The sequence below is a fragment of the Lampris incognitus genome, chromosome 17 (assembly GCF_029633865.1).
Source record: "Lampris incognitus isolate fLamInc1 chromosome 17, fLamInc1.hap2, whole genome shotgun sequence".
In the NCBI taxonomy this organism is placed as follows: domain Eukaryota; kingdom Metazoa; phylum Chordata; class Actinopteri; order Lampriformes; family Lampridae; genus Lampris; species Lampris incognitus.
In genome coordinates, this window is record NC_079227.1 from 11,131,570 (window position 1) to 11,155,104 (window position 23,535).

General features: G+C 51.0%; 1 protein-coding gene across 2 annotated transcripts in view; it reads left to right on the top strand.

Annotated features, from left to right (window-relative positions):
* Positions 1 to 23,535, top strand: part of si:ch73-103b11.2 (myosin phosphatase Rho-interacting protein) — a 94,030-nt gene that overhangs the window by 40,221 nt on the left and 30,274 nt on the right. The window contains exons 4-7 of one of the 2 annotated variants that reach the window (XM_056297718.1): positions 7,198 to 7,349; positions 13,102 to 13,186; positions 18,578 to 18,631; positions 22,430 to 22,694. In XM_056297718.1, the coding sequence (XP_056153693.1) occupies positions 7,198 to 7,349; positions 13,102 to 13,186; positions 18,578 to 18,631; positions 22,430 to 22,694 (556 nt within the window). The remainder of the gene's footprint in view (positions 1 to 7,197; positions 7,350 to 13,101; positions 13,187 to 18,577; positions 18,632 to 22,429; positions 22,695 to 23,535) is intronic. The other variant, XM_056297719.1, reaches the window with a different exon arrangement.

Sequence of the window (23,535 nt, forward strand, 5' to 3'; positions counted from 1 at the left end):
ATTTGTTCACGGGCATGTTCATGGTGGGTTTGTGTGTTGATGCAATATTTTTCTATAGTTTTACTGCTGTGTGTGTGTGTGTGTGTGTGTGTGTGTGTTTGTCCATTCATATAGGTGTGCATTGTGTGTGTATGTAGGTGTGCAAGAGAGAGATTTGGACCAAGAACAGAGACAACTTCAACACACACACACACACACACACACGCACACACACACCCAGCTGGTTATTGGCTCCGCTCACGGGCGTCTAGAGGTTTGTGTTTACTCGTGTTGTCTCAAGTCGCTAAGGAAGGATACGTTGCATAATTAGCATTATCAGCAACGAGCTGAGTAAGTCTGGACCCTCGGGCCGGGGCCTGATCGTTGTTCAGCAGCCAGGAACTGGCACCGGGCTGTCAGCACTTTTTCCTCTCCCCCGTTTTTACCCCCCCCAACTCTTAACGGCTTTGGACTGGGGGGGGTGAAAGCCTTGGACGCCATCTTTGTAACGTCCTCGCTGTAATCCGATACACAGGATCCTGTCCCGTGGCCAAGTCGGCGGCTTGGGATTTCGTCGGTGACAGAAATGTGGCGGACGAACCGCCGCCTGTTGTCTAGCGGCAGGTGTTAGTCATCCCTTCCCAGGTGTTTATAGCCGAGTTGCTCGGGGGAATGACGAATATCCGTGGCGAAGGGCCACAATGGTAGTAAACGTGTGAGGCCCGTGAAAACATGGCGAGCAAGAGGGCGCAGGCGAGTCCTCATCCATCACAACGCCGAAGTCGCTCTGGCCGTCCAAGGGGCCGCAGTCGGCCGATAGCGCGTCCGAGTCGGAGACGGCGGTCGTGGCGGGGAAATCATCGCTCAGTATCGGTCCCAGCACGTAATCCTACACCCCCTCTGCGGAAGCGTGTTTTATTAGTAACCGTGCTCGCTGGCTGCGCGCCGATCTAGTCCGTTTCCCTCCGCTCCGGGTTCAGGACTTGGTCTGTCAAGCCCCAAAGAGTTGACGGCAGAGGGAGAGAATTTGCTTCGCAAACCAAAAAAAGAAAAAAAGAAAGAAAGCGAGGGCAGACGGTCAGCCCGCTGCCAAGAGAAGCAAATACTTCACCCGGCGTGTCATTAGAGGGGGGAACGGGGATGTTTTGCTAAGCCGCCGAATGGCCGGCGGGGTGAAGCCAGGAGGGCACGGAGGCCTGTTTGCGTGGTGCCGTCTAATTAGGCCGACCCGTCGCTAACGAAGGGCTCTGTTAATCCCACGCAACATCTGGACGGAGATAATGAGACGAAGGCCCGAAAGACTGACAAACCTGGAAGGTAGGGCGGCGGGTGGGAGGGATGAGGTGGTGGTGGTGGGGGGGGGGGAGGGGGCGGGCCCAGATTACCACCATGTGAGTTGAAAGTGTGCGTTTGTTTCTGTAGGTCACTGCCCCGTGTAGATAAGCAGCCGTCTGCACTGACGGACGACGGGGGAGGCGACGCCTGTCGGTGAAATAATAACTTGCAGCGCGGTTTTCGTTTGGTTTTCGCTGAAAGGGTTTCGGTACCGAACATTTCACCACTGACCAACGTGTCTCCACCTAAACAGGGAGCGTCCACATCACCCTGGACACCCCCCACCCCACCACTCAAAACTCCTCTGACACTGTGACAACAGACTGACAGCACCCCCCCCACACACACACACACACACACACCACCCTACCCTCCTCCATACACACACTCATACACACAAGTGTGGTCTTTTATACTTTTTATTATGTGAATCGTTTTTATTATTATTACTATTATTATTATTATTATTTATTATCGCTATTATTGCTGTATATCTTTTTATTGTGTTTTTATGACCCGATCGGGAGATCTGCACCAGATTTCCGATGCCCCTGTTCGCACCTGTACCTGAGCAAATGGCAAATACAGTCTCGACGCTTGACAAATTCGTTTTGTCGGCATCTGAAAATACAGATACTTCGCACCAAAAGGCCATTGTTGTTTGAGCCGAGGCTTAAAAGGGCAAATAAACTCATGATGAATGGTAAACTTGTTGAATGGTGATTTATTTAGTTATTTTACACCATAGTCAGCAGTCATTTTATCAGAGGAGGTGTCGGGTTTGTTTTGGAAATATTTCACATCTGATTTTGCTTCAAAACTGTTTATGATCTGTAAGACCAAAATCAAGAAACCCCCTCTTTGTCGCCTGGACCGGGAGCTGGACCTGGAACTAGACCCGGACCTGGACCTGGAGCTGATTTAAAGCTCCTCTTTAATCTCTGTCACCCCATTGCTCCCGTCCTGCCCCGCAGCTCAAAGTGCTCTCGTCGAGACGGCGCTTGTACGACCGTCTGATCGACTCGGGGAAACAAGTTTATGTAGGCTCCATAACTTCCAGCGCCTCCACCACAAAAGGACACTTGTTTTGCCTCTCTCTCTCTCTCTCTCTCTCTCTCTCTCTCTCTCTCTCTCTCTCTCTCTCTCTCTCTCTCTCTCTGTCTCCAAAGTCTTGGTCACTTCCTCGTCCAGAGGGGCAGCAGGGTGGGCTGACCGCGCTGGCTGACAATCCCACATTGTGCTTGCACTGGTGCTGCCTCACAAAGGGCCCATTGTGGAGAGTGACGGCCCAGGGAGAGGCGACTGGGTCCAGTCTAGGTGACAGAGCGGTGCATGGGGCCTGGGTCTGGGGGCCTGGGTCTGGGGGCTTAAGCCCGCCGTGACTGGCCCAGGGAGGCTTTGGAGCATGCACACGTGTTGGAGGAGTTCCATGCTGTTCGCTTTGCAGCCCTTACACTTAACACTAAGGCTGCACGTTGGCATGAATTTGGTGATAGGATTTGTATCACAGTGTCATGAGTGAATTTATCGTGATGCATAATGGAGCTACAAACAGTGCGATATATTGCAATATTTTGTTAAAATTTTAGAAGAGTGTCGCAAAGAAAACACAGCTATACAGATAAGATTAATCGGAGCCATAGCTAGTATTGCACTGTGACAACGCCTGCTGTTGTGGTGGTTCTGTGCAGCCCAAGCTAACTGCTAGCCCAGCTCTGATAGCACCGAGGGCAGCCTGGCGGTGGCCTCGCCTAGCCGTGACTGTGTTTTTAGCGTCGTCGTGTGGAGTGCGGGGGAGGTGTGTCGAAGGCGCCAGGCTGGCAGAGCTAGCGTTAGATCGGTTGGGAGAGCTTGGTCTGCTGCGTCCGGCTTGCCCAAGGACCACGGCCCTGACCAGAGCTGCACCTGAAGAGGACACACAGAGGGCGCTCTGACGGGACGCGGGAGCGGGGCAGGTGAAGCTAACTGCTAGCCCATGCAGACCGGCAGTTCCGACAGTCGCCTCTGACACTTGGTGATCCGCTTAGTTGAAGGATCCATCTTCATCCCTCCATTTCTGTTTTGATTGTCATTTATCGGCTGTTATAAACGCCGATACCGATTTATCGGCCTTTAGCTTTTATCGGCCGAAAGTATCGGCACACCGATATATCGGTTGGGCTGTGGTGTTAAATGCTACTATAAATGGATGTAGACATCTCCTCTGAAATTGTTTAATCAGTGGAATGAGATAAGTAGCAGCCAAATTAATGCTCAGAATCTGTCTCGTTAGCTAAGGATAATACCTCTCCTGTAACAGGATTATGGAGATGAGTTTTCCCATCAGTGCTGCTGTCGGCCTCTTGGTTTATGTGCATGTGCCCAGAGAACCCGACGCTGTGATAGTGACAGCGAGGGCTTAAACTCATTTAGCCCTTGGCGGAGCTGGAATATTCTGCCGTTTTGACCCCGGCCCAAGGACGGACAAACACGTGGGTGGCGTGCTCTGTCTGTTTACACAGACAGATGACCGCCCAGTGCCATGTCATAGTCCAAAGTGCCCCTCCCCCCTCCTTTCCCTTTTTTTTCCATCTCCACTCCTCCTTGACCACCAGCTCACCATTTTAATGTCGTCGCTCACTTGTCTCCGTACCCTCCCCCCCCCCTCCCGTGTCTGAGAGTGACAGGACTCTCGGATCAAGCTGACGCCGGCCTCACTCTCCTCTCTGAGGCAGGTCCACGTCCACTCCCAGCCGTCCCAGCGCCTGTCTGGACGTCTTCCTGTCAGGCCCAGCCTCTCACCTCCGTGTCAAGAGCCCCTCCACGCCCAGCGGGCTCTTTAAAAGCCAGCAGTCACCACAGGTCCACCCCCATATACCCCCCCCCCCGCTGGCCTTGGCTCGATTCACTGTTTAGGAGGTCTTGGCGGTGGCCTGGGGTTTAGAGGTTACACGCTGGGGGTCTCATGACTGCAGTGGTTGCCGGTTCGAATCAGAAGAAAGCCGCTTTATTTTGTCACTGTACAGGTTACAATGACTTTGCTCCCTTCATTTAACCCGTCCTATTGTATAGGAGCAGTGGGCAGCTGCGGCGCCCGGGGACCAACTCCAGTTCCTCTTTCCATTGCCTTGCTCAGGGGCACAGACAGGAGTATTAACCCTAACACGCACGTCTTTTTGATGGCGGGAGGAAACCGGAGCACCCGGAGGAAACCCACGCAGGCACGGGGAGAACATGCAGACTCCACACACAAAGACCTGGGGCGGCCAGGGGTTCGAACCCGGGCCCTTCATGCTGTGAGGCAAGAGCGCTAACCGCCGGACCACCGTGCCACTGAGAAATCAGCTGAGAAACTGGAGAGATTAAATTCTGGGAACAGCTACCAAACCATGAGTGACCCCTGCAAGCAAAGCAGCTACTCAACAGCTGCCGCAGTACAGCTGCCCAGTTTCCAGCGGCGGAGATGTGTGGATGTGCTGGCATGCCCCCAGTTTCCAGCGGTAGCGAGCTAGCGATATGCCGGGCAGCTATCAGCGGCGACTTTGTGGTGCAAATGTGGTGGTGAATGTTACGCGGCGTGGACCAGGAAAAGATACCTAAAGTGTACTTTTCAACCCTGTATAAATAAAGGTTACATGAGAAAGGGAAAAAAAAAACACTCAAAGTGGACTCAACGTGTGAGACTTGTTGCATGGCTGAAGAGGAGGATGGACTTGTCTGTCTGTCCCCCCCACCCCCGCCCCGTCCGTGTTTTAAACATGTCGCCTACGTTTGATCCACTCGTTCCGCTCTGCCGTCGCTTACGGACGTGGACGACGTTGGGTGAAGTGAGAATGAAGGTGGCGTGGAACAGCGAGCGGGGCCTCGCCGCCGCCCCTTTGGGTGGGATTACCACAAACTGTTAACCGTTAGACTTTCCCTGTCCACATCAAAGGCCTTGCATAGGCTTAAATTGCCCGGTGACTGGCAGGCTATGGTTATTTTTCCTGCATGCCGGGCCTCTAAAGTCAGATTTATTCCGTCACCAGCTCAGTCGAACCCGATACCTTTTAATTTTCTCTCCCACTCCGTCCGCTGATGTCTTCTGATTCGCTGATGGCTGTAATTTATCATCCGCGGGGTCCTTGTTGCTGATTGTCAGGAACCTCTGCGGCATTTTTGGTGCCTGTAATTCTGCCTGTATTTTTAGTGCAAGGGAAGGTAAGAACCAGAGGTTGTCCAAACTGCTACCCGTGTCCTGGCGCACGCCGCCGTGCGGCGCTCACGTTACTTCCGTGAGTACAGAAACCCCCTCCCAGTCAACTTGAGCTTGTCCAGGCGGTTCCTGTCCCCGGCTGAAGTCGTATTTTGGGGGGATGGATTTACAGGAAAAGTCAAAACTACTGACGGGTTAATGTCGGTGTCTTTCGGAGTTTGGTGAAAGTCTCCCCGAGTGTTTGACGGGCGTTTGACAACAAGGAAGCAGTACACTGCCGGCATGCACAACTCGTACAACAGAGACTCGTTGAGCGACTCTGTGAAATCCACTACAAGTAGAGCCTCTTATCTGCCCCGAGTCAAGTCAACAATCCTCCATTCATTGTAAATGAGCTGTGTCTGCATACACAAAGCCATTGTGTGCTTACATAAAGCCTGCATGTGAAAGCCTAAGTCACTGTACTAACACAGGTATTATCCCGGCGGTGGTCGGCCATGATGTTTACGGGTGATGGACGGGTGACCGTGTCAGCTGAGTTTTTCCACCTCGCGGTTTCGGCATCAGACGAAGGAAAACAACCCGACACCGTGAACTTCAACCCAGGGAATTGCTTTTATCGAGGGGAAAGAGGGTTCCCGACCTTTTAATGGCGAGGGCGCCCCAAACGGGTCTGCGGCAGAACTGTGTTGGGTAAGATTTGGTCCCGAGAAGGCCCATCTGAAAGGTCGTCGGGGGGTGGGGGGTCGGGGGGGAGGGGGTCAGACTAACAGAGTGCTTTAAACACCGTCGGGGAGAGTTTGACTACAGGTAGGGGAGGAAAAGCCAACGTCAAAACAATTCACTTTGGAATCGTGCACATTTTGAAGGAAATGAGTAAAAATTAAACTACTCACTGCACACACACACACACACACACACACACACACACACACACACACACACACACACACACACACACACACACACACACACACCACGGGGATATTTCATTTGAGGGGTTTATCCCATTCTTAGGCCATAATAAAGAACTTGGTAGAAAAACTGCCCCCACAGGGAAATTGCACAGCTGGATTTAAGTCTGAATGGACGACGGTCCACCACACGGGGGAGGGTGGGGTGGGGGGGGGTATGGACAGTTGATTGTAAGCTCTGATTGCTGCATGGAGTCCACTATAATCACCCATGCATGAAAACAAAATGTCTGCTGGAATTCTTCCCCCCCTGTCGTGTGTATGGGCTGATAAAGTGGGCTCTCGTGAACAAGCGTCAGAAGTGATGCTGCTGCCGGGCGTCCGGGTAGCGTAGCGGTCTCTGTTCTGTTGCCCACCAACACGGGGATCGCCGGTTCAAATCCCCGTGTTACCGCCCGCTTTGTCGGACATCCCTACAGACACAATTGGCCGAGTCTCGGGGTCATTGTTCTACCATGATGCCCTCTGTGTGTGTGTGTGTGTGTGTGTGTGTGTGTGTGTGTGTGTGTGTGTGTGTGTGTGTGTGGTGTTGACGGTTTTAATGTCTGGAATATTTCTGGGGGGGGGGGGATCGATCAGCGATCGGGGCCATCAGCCCAACAGCAGGAACACTGTGCACTAGTTTATGAGGCTGACCGCACACGTCCGTGCTGCACTCACATCAGCCCGAGTCTAAAATGTGTGTGAAATACCATCTCACCCTTCCTCCCTGTCTCTGTCTCACATGTCCTGCAGCCCAGCACCCTGCCTCAGGGCACCATCAACATGAACCAGTGCTCCGACGTCATCGACGGAGAGTCCCGCACCGGTCAGAAGAACTCCCTGGTCATCCTCACCCCCGACAAGGAGCACTTCATCCGCGCCGAGTGCAAGGAAATCATCAACGGGTGAGAGGTGGCCACTGTTAAATGGGATGTGCTAATCTGAGGGGGGGGGGGTGGAGCGGGTGCGTGCAGTTCTTTAAATAAAGGAAAATAGCTGCTCGTTTAATGAGGAGAGTGGTTTCTGTTGCTCCGCTGGCTCGGTCAGTTAGCCTGAGAGAGAGAGAGAGAGCAAGAGAGGGGGGGGGGGGAGCTGAAAGAGAGAGAGAGGGCAAGAGAGAGGGGGGGAGCTGAAAGAGAGAGAGAGCGAGAGCAAGAGAGAGGGGGGGGAGCTGAAAGAGAGAGAGAGCGAGAGAAAGAGAGAGGGGGGGATGGGGGGGGCTGAAAGAGAGAGAGGGAAAGAGAGAGGGGCTGAAAGAGAGAGAGAAAGGGGGGCTGAGAGGGGGGGAGAGAGAGAGGGAGGGGCTGAAAGAGAGAGAGAGAGAGAGAGCAAGGGGGGGGCTGAAAGAGAACGAGAGCGAGCGGGGGGGGGCTGAAAGAAAGAGGGGCGCCGAGAGAGGGAGAGAGAGGAGTTATGCAGCGTTGCCATCTCTGCTCTGCCCCCTGCTGGCTCCTTTAGTGCAGTGTGCTTTAAAAGCCCTGTGAGCCATGCGGCCATGACGGTGCACATTCATCCCCCTCTTCCATCCCCCCGTTTCCTCATTAGTAACCTTTATTCTAACACACTGGAAACACACTGAAACCTTACATGTCATCACGGGGTAGCTGCACAATACGTCGCACCACTTAAACACCTCCATGCTGTCTGTCTGTCTCCGCCTGTCTCCGTCCGTCTCTGTAAGGCCACGCCGTCCTTCATCAGCGTGTCTGCACCTCACCTCGGTTCTGAAGGCACCAGCCTGGTCCCTGTGCTGTTATAGTCTCGCACCATTCACTGTTTTTCACTCCCTTGTCTGAGAACTCACATGACGCCAGTGAGTAAAATGATATCATGACCGACACGCACAATGGCAAAAACTGCACAAATAAGACGCGGGTTGGAAGAGAAGATAAAATTATCCTTTGTGTGCGGCTCTCGCCTGCCAGGTGTGTCTTGCTCCACTGTGTGACAAGTGAGAAATGTGTTTTCTCTCCATTTGTACACCTGAAATTACATAAAAACGTGACTTGACCCGATTCCCCCGCCCCCCAAGACAAAGCGCCGCGGTCTGTGAGGATTACCCAGAATCCACCCTGCAGCCGGCATGATTCACCCCGCCTGGCCTTGCATCTCCTCCGCCGCTCCACGTTGAGACAGCATCTCTGCGCTGCACTCTCTTTACTGAGGGGACCACAGTTATTAACCAGCTATTCTTAGCAGTGTCTCTGACTCACAGCACGTCCCTCCTCCGTTACCCTACCTACCCTGTCTCCATCCCCGAGTACAGTGCATCTGGAAAGTATTCACACCTCTTCACTTTCCCCACATTTTGTTACGTTACAGCCTTATTCCAAGATGGATTAAATTCCTTTTTTTTCTCATCAATCTACACACAATACCCCATAATGACAAAGTGAAAAAGGTTTTGTAGAAATTTTTGCAAATGTATTAAAAATATAACACTGAAATATTGCATGTACATATAAGTATTCACACCCTTTACTCAGTACTTGGTAGAGGCACCCTTGACAGCGATTACAGCCTCAAGTCTTCTTGGGTATGAAGCTACAAGCTTGGCACACCTATATTTGGGGTATTTCTCCCATCCTTCTCTGCAGATCCTCTCGAGCTCTGTAAGGTTAGATGGGGAGCGTCGCTGCACAGCTATTTTCAGGTCTTTCCAGAGATGTTCAATGGGGTTCAAGTCTGGGCTCTGGCTGGGCCACTCAAGGACATTCACAGGCTTGTCCCGAAGCCACTCCTTCGTTGTCTTGGCTGTGTGCTTAGGGTCGTTGTTGTGTTGAAAGGTAAACCTTCACCCCAGTCTGAGGTCCTGAGCGCTCTGGAGCAGGTTTTCATCAAGGATCTCTCTGTACTTTGCTCCATTCATCTTTCCCTCGATCCTGACTAGTCTCCCAGTTCCTGCCGCTGAAAAACATCCCCACAGTACGATGCTGCCACCACCATGCTTCACTGTAGGGATGGTATTAGCAAGGTGATGAGAGGTGCCTGGTTTCCTCCAGACGTGACATTTGGCATTCAGGCCAAAGAGTTCAATCTTGGTTTCATCAGACCAGAGAATCTTGTTTCTCATGGTCTGAGAGTCCTTTAGGTACTTTCTGGCAAACTCCAAGCGGGCTGTCATGTGCCTTTTACTGAGCAGAGGCTTCCGTCTGGCAACTCTACCATAAAGGCCTGATTGGTGGAGTGCTGCAGAGATGGTTGTCCTTCTGGAAGGTTCTCCCATCTCCACAGAGGAACGCTGGAGCTCTGTCAGAGTGACCATCGGGTTCTTGGTCACCTCCCTGACCAAGGCCCTTCTCCCCCGATTGCTCAGTTTGGCTGGGTGGCCAGCTGTAGGAAGAGTCCTGGTGGATCCAAACTTCTTCCATTTACGAATGATGGAGACCACTGTGGTCTTCGGGACTTTCAAAGCTGTAGAAATTTTTTTGTACCCTTCCCCAGATCTGTGCCTCGATACAATCCCGTCTCGGAGGTCCACAGACAATTCCTTTGACTTCATGGCTTGGTTTCTGCTCTGACATGCACTGTCAACAGTGGGACCTTATATAGACAGGTGTGTGCCTTTCCAAATCATGTCCAATCAAGATGTAGAAATATGTAGAAACTCCAATCAAGATGTAGAAATATCTCAAAGATGATCAGTGGAAACAGGATGAACCTGAGCTCAATTTTGCTTCTGGGCTGATCGGGCCGGGCCAAGATGGTGCCGTATGGCGAAGGCTTGGGAATGGTGTGAAACACTCAGCTCACGAGATGCTCTATTTCTTTTCATTGCTGCTCTCCTCGTTTTTTTTTTTAAATTTCCCCCCTATTTATCCCCATTGTACCCGTCCAATTACCCCACTCTTCCGAGCTGTCCCGGCCGCTGCTCCACCCCCTCTGCTGATCCGGGGAGGGCTGCAGACGCTCCACACGCCTCCTCCCATACACGTGGAGTCGCCAGCTGCTTCTTTTCACCTGATAGTGAGGAGTTTCACCAGGGGGATGTAGCACATGGGAGAATCACGCTTTTTCCCCCAGTCACCCCTCCCCACTGAACAGGCGCCCCGACCGACCAGAGGAGGCGCTAGTGCAGCGAGCAGGACACATACCCACATCTGACTTCCCACCCGCAGACACGGATGATTGTGTCTGTAGGGACGCCCGACCACGCCGGAGGTAACGCGGGGATTCGAACCAGCGATCCTCCTGTTTTTAGGCAACGGAATAGAGTGCCACGCCACCCGGACGGCCCCCACCTGGTTTGGTTTTTAAACTTTCCCAGTGAATGCCTGAACTCTCCATCTGTTTCTCAGTGTGTTTAAATGTGTTTTCACACGTTTAACAAAGAGCTGAAAGCCCACGACAACCAGGATGATTAATGGCGGCAAACGTGGTCTGAATTATCCCCCTTTCATCCATGTCCTCCTCATGGATTCAGTTCGCCCCGAATTATCTGGATGTGTGAAATAACAGCTGTGGTTTTCACATTTTGTTTTTCTTACATTTCTTTGGCTCAGCGAGGTGACCGGTAAAAACCAAATCGATGACCGCCGGCTGTTGAATCAGAACCAGGGTCTGTTTTTTAGGGAGCAGTAGCACTGCAGTAGTGAGGAGTCGGCACAAAATCAATACAGACCCGGTGGTCAGACAAAGTTCTCCAGACAACCAGAACAGTTATTTCGCCGACACCAGATCATTTTTTTCTGGATTATCGTGTCATTTGTCGTGACAAATGGCGCTATCGACGCTCGCCCTCGCCGGTGTCGGACAGGAAGCCGTGTCTGCGGTGTTGAATGTCACTTGACAGAACCGTTCAACAGGCTTTCACACTCCTGACAGAGCCGGCGGACAACGGCGGCGGGACATCTGATACTCTCGAGTGCTCTGCATGGATGTAATTGATGCAACGCAACCGGATCCAGTCCTGATCCATTAAGTGCTAAGGGCACACAGGTTTTCTTTGCAACCGAACACCACCACTTCACGAGTTAACAGACGTTAAAGCTGGTGGTGCAGTGGGTGTAGTTAACAGACGTTAAAGCTGGTGGTGCAGTGGGTGTAGTTAACAGACGTTAAAGCTGGTGGTGCAGTGGGTGTAGTTAACAGGCGTTAAACCTGGTGGTGCAGTGGGTGTAGTTAACAGACGTTAAACCTGGTGGTGCAGTGGGTGTAGTTAACAGACGTTAAACCTGGTGGTGCAGTGGGTGTAGTTAACAGACGTTAAACCTGGTGGTGCAGTGGGTGTAGTTAACAGGCGTTAAACCTGGTGGTGCAGTGGGTGTAGTTAACAGACGTTAAACTTGGTGGTGCAGTGGGTGTAGTTAACAGGCGTTAAAGCTGGTGCTGCAGTAGTTCTGGCTGGGGAACTTAGCTGCTGTAGCATTTGGTTGGAGTGAAAGCCTGCATATGTTTAGGATCCACCAATCCAGTGGTTCACATGTGACTCATTCTGTGTTCCTTCATTTCCGTAGAAATGATCAGGAGGCGTCCAGGTAGCATAGCGGTCTGTTCCGTTGCCTACTAACACAGGGATCGCCGGTTCGAATCCTCGTGTTACCTCCGGCTTGGTCGGGCGTCCCTACAGACACAATTGGCCGTGTTTGTGGGTGGGAAGCCGGGTGTGGATATGTGTCCTGGTCGCTGCACTAGCGCCTCCTCTGGTCGGCTGGGGCACCTGTTCGGGGGGGGGGGGATAGCGTGATCCTCCCACGCACTATGTCCCCCTGGGGAAACTCCTCGCCGTCAGGTGAAAAGAAGGAGCTGGCGACTCCACATGTATCGGAGGAGGCATGTGGTAGTCTGCAGCCCTCCCCGGATTGGCAGAGAGGGTGGAGCAGCGACCACCTCAGAGGGGTGGGGTAATTGGCTGGATACAATTGGGGAGAAAAAGGGAGGGGGGGGATAATCATTTAAAAAATAGAAATGATCAGTAGTGGGTGTTAATATCCCTCCTAGCTATGAAGAGGCTGGCCTCATCGTCAACACTAAACACCCAGTTTTTAACAATCACAATAATGAAATGTCAGTTATTGTGCGTCCGTGAGCTGGTTTGAAGCCCGTAAGTGATCTGGCTGTGCACAGCGTGTGATAAGAGTCTGTTATTGAGCGAGGCCCGGCTCCAGCAGGCTCCGTGATGGGAAAATCTGAAGGGCAAGAAAAGCTGCAAAACATTACATGACATCTATATGAGATGACAAAATCCAGATCTGTAAATCAAGCGCTAAATTATCACGTGCCAACAGTGTCGGATGTAGCAGCAGAATGCAGTGTGATTGACTCAAGATTTTGTAGCCGTCTAAATATTACCGTGATGAAGCCTCGAGACTGGATGTAGTTTCAGCACTGGCCAAGATAACTTCATCAAACCACTTTGAAGGGGGGAAAAACAAAATCAAAACCTGTTTTAAATCTTGTTTTCTATCTTCTTTTTTCTTTTAAATGCCTTCTTAAATTAAAACCATCCGGCCGTAGTTCATCTCCTCAGGATGGGAACAAACTGGAATGTTGAGGCCGTCTGCAAACTGGATTTCCCGGCCGGGACTGTCTTAGACCAGTTTGGTCCTCAGACGTGTTTTGACACCGGCACAGGTGTCGGGTCTGTTTAGCAGGCGTCCTCCGCTGTCACCGCCGTCACTTTCAGATGAAGGCACTGACCTCTGACCTCCTCTGTAGGTGGCAGGAGGCTCTGACTGTCTATCCGAGGACCAACAAGCAGAACCAGAAGAAGAAGCGCAAGGTGGAACCCCCCACGCCCCAGGTAAGACCTTGCCATTTAATCATACAACCTTGATAAAGACAAATACCATTAAATCAACACTGTAAAAAGTTACTTACTTTGTTCTGGGTCTGGATTGTGTGTATGTGTGTGTGCATGCAAAAAGGCAAAAAATATGACAAGAATTGTTCTACGTCGGGCGTCCGGGTAGCGTAGCGGTCTACTCCGTTGCCTACCAACACGGGGATCGGCGGTTCGAATCCCCGTGTTACCTCCGGCTTGGCCGGGTTTCCCTACAGACACAGTTGGCCGTGTCTGCGGGTGGGGAGCCGGATGTGGGTATGTGTCCTGGTTGCTGCACTAGCGCCTCCTCTGGTCAGTTGGGGCACCTGTTCGGGGGGGAGGGGGAACTGGGGGGAATAGCGTGACACCACGCCCTACGTCCCCCTGGCGAAACTCCTCACTGTCAGGTGAAAAGAAGCGGCTGGCGACTCCACATGTATGGGAGGAGGCATGTGGTAGTCTGCAGTCTGCAATTGGCTGGGTACAATTAGGGAAGAAAGGAGAACATTAAAAAAAAACGTTTGGGCACTAATGAGACAGTGAAGGTTGTGATGGATCTTAGAAAGTTTGATTGTTTGTTTGTCTGTCCCCTGGGACACGTGTCCATGTATTGTAATTCTGGACTGTTTGCACCAAAATCGAAATAAAACCTCACTTGTGTCTTAAATCCAAACGCCTCTCACAGGAAGAGGAATGACAGGAAGAGTCACTGATGTCATCGTAGACCGGATGCATTAAGGCTTGCTCACGCTCATGAATATTCATTAGGTTTGCTGAAATATCTAAAAATAAACGCTTTGGTAAGCTGCTGCAGGTCACCAGGATGTGGGGCAACTTCCCAGTCTGTGTGCCATGATTGAATAGTATAGTGTTTGACAGTATTTGTGATTCTGAAGCGGCAAAGCAACAACGCCGCCAGGGTTGCGGGTTCCATTCCCGGTGCGGTCGCCCATACTGAAGAAATAAGTTTCCTTTGTTAGTCCCCTTTGGGGAAATTCAGCAAATGAACCCATCCTAGCTGTGATGTGTGTAGCTAGGAGCAGTGGGCTGCCTCCTTCATGTTGCGCCCCGGGGACCAACTCCAGCTCTTTTCCCGCTGCCTTGCTCAGGGGCACAGACAGGAGTAATAACCCCAACATACATGTTTGTTTCTTCTGATGGTGGGGGAAACCAGAGTACCTGGAGAAACGTCACCGCGGACACAGAGAGACATTGAAACGCTGCACAGAGGACAACCTGGGATGACCCCCCCTCCCCAAGGTTGGACAACCCCGGGGTTCGAAGCCTTCTTGCTGTGAGGCGGCAGCGCTAACCACCGGGCCACCGTGCTGCCCAATATATCTTTTAATGGCTACAAAGGATGAGACATGTTTCCGTCTCAGTACATGTCAAGGCCTTTGCGAAGTGACATGGAGAAAGGGCTTCTGGGTAACCAGGGCTCTCAAAGACGTGCAGATACGCACCCGTGCACACCTCCAGTAGCTCATATCCATCCATCCATCCATTATCCAAGCCGCTTATCCCAATCGGGGTCACGGGATGCTGGAGCCTATCCCAGCAGTCATTGGGCGGCAGGCGTGTTGCCAGCCGTGTCTCTGTCTGTAAAACTGGCCCCTGAGTTGGAAATATGTAGTGTTCAGGCAAAGGTCCAGTAGTTGGCAAATCTGGTCTGGGCTTAGGTTGGTCCTATTGTGGAGAGTGTCATCCCGTAGCCAATTACTAGTGATCTGTGCTAACACCGTCTTCCGCCACAGCAAAATAACACAAGGTGCGTCTCGTTTGTCGCTGTAGGGGACATTCGGCGTTCAGACATGGTGCAAAACACAACCAAATGTTGTGCGAGATGCAAGATGTCACTCGGAGAGCATTTTGTGGTTTATAAATATTATTTCTACTATTCAGTTTGAGAAAGCGGACGAAGAGGCCCGAGTATCGGTCTAAACCACAAGGATGAGAAACGCTGCTCTTGACAAGAAGAGGCGAGCAGACAGGAATATGTGAACTCGGCCGGGGTGGATTTTCTCCGGCGGCGTGAAGTCATATTTCTGCCTCATTCGAACCGCGTCATGTCGTATCCACATCCACAGACACACAGGCTGCCCAGGGGGGGATCCAAACACAATTTTCATGCCAGTGCAAGTTTGCGTGAGCTGCAGGAATCTCCCCGGTAGGTAAATATGAAAACAACAGAGGAGCATGAAGGTACTGCGCACTAATAATGGTTTTTAATGACTAGGTGAAGTCATCGCCGTTCTCGTTGTATGGCGGAGACCACCCACTCCGGGATCCAGCTGTGTCCTTCTCATTTCCTCTCTGCCGTTTGATGTGAGGCCAGATTTGTGGTGGCAGGGGTGTCGGTATGAGTTTTTTGGGGGTGGGGGGCTGGGGGTTCCCTATTTCTCAATATCACACAGTCCCCCATATAGAAAACAGCCGTCGCTCTTCAGCCCTTTTAAAGCACAGTGAAGGAGATCTGGTTCGGTGGACCCCCCTGTAGTGAAGTGTTTAGCCTTGAACTGAATTTGTCTGTGCCTTGTGTGGAGATAATGGAGGTGACGGGTGGTGTTGTCATTATACGAGTTATTGTCATGTATTCCAGACCCCAAATTAGTTACATAATAGCGAGTTTACTTATTTATTTATTTGTTTGCTTGGTTATTTATTGATTGATTGATCAATTGGATCTTTTTTCCCCCCCATTTGTATCCGGCCAATTACCCCATTCTTCCGAGCAGTCCCGGTCGCTGCTCCACCCCCTCTGCTGATCCGGGGAGGGCTGCAGACTACCACATGCCTCCTCCCGTTACATGTGGAGTTGCCAGCCACTTCTCTTCACCTGGCAGTGAGGAGTTTCACCAGGAGGGGGCGTAGCACGTGGGAAGATCACGTTATTCCCCCCAGTTCCCCCTCCCCCCTGAACAGGTGCCCCAGCCGACCAGAGGAGGCGCTAGTGCAGCAACCAGGAAACATACCCACATCCGGCTTCCCACCCGTGGACACGGCCAATTGCATCTGTAGGGACGCTCAACCAAGCCGGCGGTAACACGGGGATTCGAGCCGGCGAATAGACCGCCGCGCTACCTGAACGACCCATAATAGGGAATTTAGGTTGCTGCTTGAGACCTCTTAGCTATGCTAATGGTGTCATGCTGACACAGACCAGCGTCCTGTCTGTGCTTTAAAAATGACTTTGCAAATGAACAGCACAGACACAGCGGACACCTTGACTTGTGTGTCACACGTCCATCAGCAGAGTGACCTCCTCCGTGTCTGTCTGCCGTCCTCATCAGTTTGTCCTGGACATGGCGGAGTCTCCTCACGTCGAACCGCCTCCCTCTGTCTGTCTCGCTCTCGCTCTCTCTCTTGTCTCTCTCTCTCTGTCTTGCACTCACACGCTGTCTCTCTGTCTGTCTCTCTCTCTCTCTCTCTCTCTCTCTGTCTGTCTCTGTCTCTGTCTCTCTCTCTCTGTCTGTCTCTGTCTCTCTCTCTCACGCTCCCTCTCTGTCTGTCTCTCTCTCTCTCTCTCTCTGTCTGTCTCTGTCTCTCTCTCTGTCTCTCTCTCTCTCTCTCTCTCTCACGCTGTCTCTCTGTCTCTCTCTCTCACGCTGTCTCTCTGTCTGTCTCTGTCTCTGTCTCTCTCTCTCTCTCTGTCTGTCTCTGTCTCTGTCTCTCTCTCTGTCTGTCTCGCTCTCGCTCTCTCTCTTGTCTCTCTCTCTCTGTCTTGCACTCACACGCCGTCTCTCTGTCTGTCTCTGTCTGTCTCTCTCCCTCTCTCTCTCTGTTTCTGTCTTGCACTCACTCTCTCTCTGTCTGTCTCTGTCTGTCTCTCTCCCTCTCTCTCTCTGTTTCTGTCTTGCGCTCACTCTCTCTCTGTCTGTCTCTGTCTGTCTCTCTCCCTCTCTCTCTCTCTGTCTGTCTCTGTCTCTGTCTCTCTCTCTCTCTGTCTGTCTCTGTCTGTCTCTCTCTCTCTGTCTCTCTCTCTCTTTCTGTCTGTCTCTGTCTCTCTCTCTCACGCTCTCTCTCTCTGTCTGTCTCTGTCTCTCTCTCTCACGCTCTCTCTCTGTCTGTCTCTGTCTCTGTCTCTCTATCTCTGTCTCTCTCTCTCTCTCTCTCTCTCTCCCCTGATAATCGGTTTTTCCGTCAGACTCTCGCTACTTGGAAGTTTCCTTATTGTCTGCCATCATCTCTGTGTCTGTTGCCCTTTCAAGTCTAACCGTCTGTCACACTGTCTCACTCGTTTTTCTTCTTCTGTCGCTTTCAGACTCGTTTCTTTTTGAAAACCGTGTGCAGTAGAGGCCAAAACGGGGTCACCCGAACCGAAGAACCGGAGCCTCTCGCTTGATGTTTCATTTCTGTACAGCTCCTACGTGTGTGTGTGTGTGTGTGTGTGTGTGTGTGTGTGTGTGTGTGTGTGTGTGTTGGAATAACTGCGTAGGCACTTGGAGATAATCAACTCTCCAGTCGAGGTCGAGCCGTGTAATTATGAATTATGGTTGTTCTCCTGTAAGACAGGGATGCTTTCGGCAGCGGGTTCCAGTTCTGTTTGTGGTTCCAGTTCTGTTCGTGGTTCCAGTTCTGTTCGTGGTTCCAGTTCTGTTTGTGGTTCCAGTTCTGTTCGTGGTTCCAGTTCTGTTTGTGGTTCCAGTTCTGTTCATGGTTCCAGTTCTGTTTGTGGTTCCAGTTCTGTTCATGGTTCCAGTTCTGTTTGTGGTTCCAGTTCTGTTTGTGTCGTTGTGTAATGGGCTGGTCTTCCCCGAACATTCGTCTTCTTGTTTGTTTGTTTTCGTTTCAACATGAAGACTACTATATTATCAGCTCGGCAGACCACGACGGCGTGCTGGTTTCATCACAGTCCCGTCAGTCGGCTGGAACGTAATGAAATGTGGCGTGGCGAGACACGCCGACGGCGGGGAGAACGCTCGACAGCTGAAGACGGATGGCCGAGGCCAGGTTTGGTTTGTGGGCGTTCGTTCTCTGTGACGGTGTCAACGCTCCGCCGCCCGCCTTTCAGAGCCTCCGCCTGCCGCGCCGGGCTCGCTGAGCAAACACGCTGGGAGAGCAACACCTGTTTGCTTTGTGGGACGTGTCTGCCAAGTCAAACAGTCCACGAGGCGCAAGGAAGGGCGAGCGACGTCGATGGCGAACGCCGTCTCGAAACCGGTCGGTACACCCAGAGGGCGTTCTGCGCACCTGCGTTGACATTGGTGCTGGGTTTAAAGTTGGATCGGCCTCATGTCTTGACACATCTGTTGTAGATCGGGGTCAGATCCTGGGCTCGAACCCGGGCTTTTGCTGAGGGTTTACCAACGTTGGTTGTAGTCTGCAGTAGACAATCACCATGACTTAAAAAAGTGTTTTTGTGATTGTCAGGGCGGAGTCCCTCTGAACGGCTGGTTTTCCACCGGAGCCTTGAACGGACACCCAGTGAGTGAGCTCAGCCAAATTCCTCAGACCTTCCCAGTTTTCCATAGCTGTGAAATCCCAAATCCCTCCACAGCATCTCTTGATTCCTACCTTCCTAATTACAGTCCTGTCTGTCTATCCAGGTGGAGGGGGGTCACATGCCACGCACACATCTATCTGTCTGTCTCGCTGTCTTTCTATTTCATCTATGTTCCTCCAGCTGTCTCCCTCTCTGTCTCTCGCTCTGTCTCTCTCTGTCTCTCTCTCACCCCCCCTCGCTCTCTCTGTCTGTCTGTCTGTCTCGCTCTCTCTATGTTCATCTATGTTCCTCCAGCTGTTTCCCTCTCTGTCTCTCTGTCTCTGTCTCTCTCTCTCTGTTCATCTATGTTCCTCCAGCTGTTTCCCTCTCTGTCTCTCTGTCTCTGTCTCTCTGTTCATCTATGTTCCTCCAGCTGTTTCCCTCTCTGTCTGTCTCTCTCTCTCTCTGTTCATCTATGTTCCTCCAGCTGTTTCCCTCTCTGTCTCTCTCTCTCTCTCTTTCTCTGTCTCTCTCACCCCCCCTCGCTCTCTCTGTCTGTCTGCCTGTCTGTCTGTCTCGCTCTCTTTCTATGTTCATCTATGTTCCTCCAGCTGTCTCCCTCTCTGTCTCTCGCTCTGTCTCTCTCTGTCTCTCTCTCACCCCCCCTCGCTCTCTCTGTCTGTCTGTCTGTCTCGCTCTCTTTCTATGTTCATCTATGTTCCTCCAGCTGTTTCCCTCTCTGTCTGTCTGTCTCTGTCTCTCTCTCTCTGTTCATCTATGTTCCTCCAGCTGTTTCCCTCTCTGTCTCTCTCTCTCGCTCTGTCTCATCCCCCCTTGTTCTCTCTATCTGTCTGTCTTGCTCTCATTCTGTGTTCATCTATGTTCCTCCAACTGTCTCCCTCTCTGTCTCTCTCTCATTCTGTCTCTCACCCCCCCTCCCCGCTCTCACTTTCTCTTCCTCGCATCCTCTCAAATTCAAATTTAAATGGTTTTATTGGCATGACATAACACTGTACATATTGCCAAAGTAAGGTTGGAAAATATTATGGAAACCCTCTCTCTCACCCTCTCTCTCTCTCACCCCTCTCTCTCTCTCTCTCTCACCCTCTCTCTCTCTCTCTCTCTCACCCTCTCTCTCTCTCTCTCTCTCTCTCACCCTCTCTCTGTCCCCCATCTCTGTCTCTGTCTGTCTGTCTCTCTCACCCCCTCTCACCCTCTCTCTCTCCCTGACTCTCTCACCCTCTCTCTGTCCCCCGATCTCTGTCTCTGTCTGTCTCTCTCACCCCGCCTCACCTCCTCTCTCACCCTCTCTCTGTCCTCCGATCTCTGTCTCTGTCTCTGTCTGTCTCTCTCACCCCGCCTCACCTCCTCTCTCACCCTCTCTCTCTGTCCTCTCTCTCTCTGTCTCTGTATATTTGTGTACATATGCACACATGTATAATGTATGTAAGAAATGTGTGTAAGAAAGACACGGTAGAGAGTTGATATATAATCCAGTGAGTCAAGTAATTCTCTATGAGACGGTACAAACCTGTTTCATGCCATAAGCAATCATCAGCTGTCAATAGCTTTATTGACAGCTGATGTGCATGACGAGGCAGTAGATGGTATGTCCTTCCTCAAGTAGTTTTATTGACAGCTGATGATTGCTTATAGCATGAAACAGGCTTGTACTGTCTCAGAGAGAATTTATTTGACTAACTGGATTTTATATATATATATATATATATATATATATATATATATATATATATATATATATTATCTCTCTGTCATGTCTTTCTATATCTCTCTATCATCTATACAGCTCATCTATCCATTGCTATATCTGCGATATTGAAAGAGTGATGCTAGCTGTAGCAGCATGCTAGCTGTAGCAGCATGCTAGCGGTGCTTGTGGTGGCTTGGCAGGGGAGATGACAGTCGGCGGGCCCTCTGCTTTTCTGTCGAGCTTCTCTGCTTTAATCCTCTCGGCTCCAGTGATCCGAAAATCCTGCCGCAATCACCAAATCAGCGAGCTATCGCTAAAATGAAATGAGATCTCAGGTCTGAGCTCTGAAGAATGGGGCTTGAAGCAGTAATCCAAATGACAGCAAGCCTGAGACTTGCACGGGGGGATCTTTTTTTAGCTGCGATGCACTTTGTGTTCCTGACGCAGTCAGAGATGCTGCAGTCGGCCTGAATCTGTTCCTCTGTTCCACCCAATGTTTTGCTCCTCTGTTCTTTGTTCTGTGTTCTGTAATAACACAGGTGTGTTGGCCATGAAGGAGCCTTTTGTTCTTTGTTAAGCTCTCTCTCTCGCTCTATCTATCTCTCTCTCTCTCTCTATCTCTCTCTCTCTCTCTCTCTGTCTGTACCCCTCCCTTCCTCTCTTCCTAGAATCTGTCCTTTTGCTGTCATGCTGACATGCTTTTTCCTTGTCACAGTCGCTTTGAGCAAAGCTTTGATTTTTTTTTTAAATCATTCTCAAACATGAATCTCTCCTAAGACAGGAAAAAAACAACCCTAGCTGTCCTGTTTCTTGGTGACTGCAGGGGGTGTGACCTTTTGAAATGGGTATAAAGAGTTTTGGCTATGTGTAATTTCAACCTGTGCAGGAACTGCAAATCAAAATAGACGAGACAAGCTAATTCAGACAGACCGGTAATGGGTACAGCACATTTTTGAGCACCTTTACTACTTTCCATTTTCGTAAGATTGCAGAATAGTTCAGAGGACTGTGCGTGCGAGTCGGTTCTTTGGCGTTAAAAAACAAACTGCTGGGGCATCCAGGTAGTGTGGTGGTCTAGTCCATTGCCTACCAGCACGGGGACTGCTGGTTCGAATCCCCGTGTTACCTCCGGCTTAGTCGGGCGTCCCTACGGACATAATTGGCCGTGTCTGTGGGTGGGAAACCAGATGTGGGTATGTGTCTTGCTTGCTGCACTAACGGCTCCTCTGGTCAGTCAGGGCACCTGTCGGGGGGGGGGTGTAGCGTGATCCTCCCATGCACTATGTTCCCCCTGGTGAAACTCCTCACTGTCAGGTGAAAAGAAGCGGCTGGCGACTCCATGTGTATCGGAGGAGGGATGTGGTAGTCTGCAGCCCACCCCAGATTGGCAGAGGGGACGGAGCAGCGACTGGGACAGCTCAGACGAGTGGGGTAATTGGCTGGATACAAGTGGGGAGAAAAAGATGTTTTTGGATGAGGGGGACAATTTGGTTACTTCGGTACCACTCATCAACCCATACTGATATCAAAGGAGAACCCAGGCGACTTTCAGCCTAATTTCACGTGTCATCAGTAGTGATAGCATCGCTAGCATACACAATACTTGCCAATGTTGTCTGTATCGCAGTAGCAAACTGATTTACTTCCACCATCCACTGGAGTCGGTGGTTGATGGAGGAACTACAAGGCTGATTGGACATGTTTGTGTTCTAATAGCCACCATCGAGAAACTCACATAATGCATTCTGGTGCTTGTAGGCAATATAGGGTAGCTTGTCTTGGCAGGGGAACTTCGGTTCTCTGACAAAATTAATAACCACTGAAGTGGTTCTAGTTTTCAAAGACTAGCTAGACCACCAGCACTTGCTGGATCTGCAGATTATCAGCAGTACAATTCACATTAATACACTAGTAATAGTACTAATACACTTAAGGACATCCACAATATTACACATGGTCCCTTTAAAAAAAAATCCTGTATAATTTCTCTTATATTCTATTTGTTTTACCCTTTCCATGACTTTGTGACCTTTCACCTTTTCTTCCCGTCTTGTCACCTCTGCTCCCTCCCTGAACTCCTCCCCCCCAGGAGCCCGGCCCGGCCAAAGTGACGGTTACCAGCACCACTAGCAGCAGTAATGCCAGCGGAGGAGTGGGCGTGGTGGGAGGAGGGGGCAGCATCCCCTGCCTGCCCAGCGCCATAGCCAGCGCCGAGCGGGTTCCGGCCAGCCGGGCCTCCCTGTGGCAGGAGGAGGGCCGCTGGAGCCGGGCCACCATCCCCTGCAGTCGCAGCACCTCCTGCCTGAGCCAGCTGGCCCAGAGCCACCCAGGCTCCACCGCCAACACCCAGGACGGTGAGGGATGAGAGGGGTGCACGCCAGCTCACACAAACACACACTCTCATAAACTCACACACTCATGCGTGCCCCAGCTGTTCGCTTCTTGCCGGGTCAGGTGAGGGGAAAAAGCGGGAGTGTTCTCAGAAGTTCTGCAGTTCCCACTCAACAGGAGTTACACCCGTGATTCATCCACAGGCGACCATAGAGGTTTACCGGAGCCATCAACTCACCGTTACGTCACACGTCGTGGTATTAGTCAGCATGTAAATAGTGACGCTTGTGTTGTCCAGCTGGTATTGGTACAAGTTGTATTGTTCACTGACTGGCATATTCAAATAAAACTCAGACTCCTGGCTGGTGAAAATCGGAGACGTGCAAGTTCACAGACACATGCGCGCTCCAGCTGGTTTTGTCTCGCCAGTTCACACAGGAGGAAACTTGAGAGTACTTTGCAACTCACGCTCAACACAAAAAAGATAATTTATTGACGCCTCGCAGGGAATTTGGCTCCATCCAGCAGTTTAAGAGCAGGATCTGCGGAAGATAATACAGTAAACAAAATATACTGCAGATTAAATCTTAAGTGTCTTCCTCAAGCTTAAACAGAGTTATCAGCTGGAAACAAGTCCTGCTTTGTTTGATGCTGGCAGTCACACGTGTTTTTACTTTACAGATTGCATGTTCTATTTTATCTAGTGTAAACTGACTGTACATGTACTCATCTCTAAAACTGCAGCCCCGGAGATTGTTGTTTGTGTTTCTTACTGATACCTGTGCTGATACAGGGTAATTGTGACATTCGAGTGGTACAATCCCTCAAAAAAAAAAAAGGCAATTTAGCTGTTGATGTTATAGT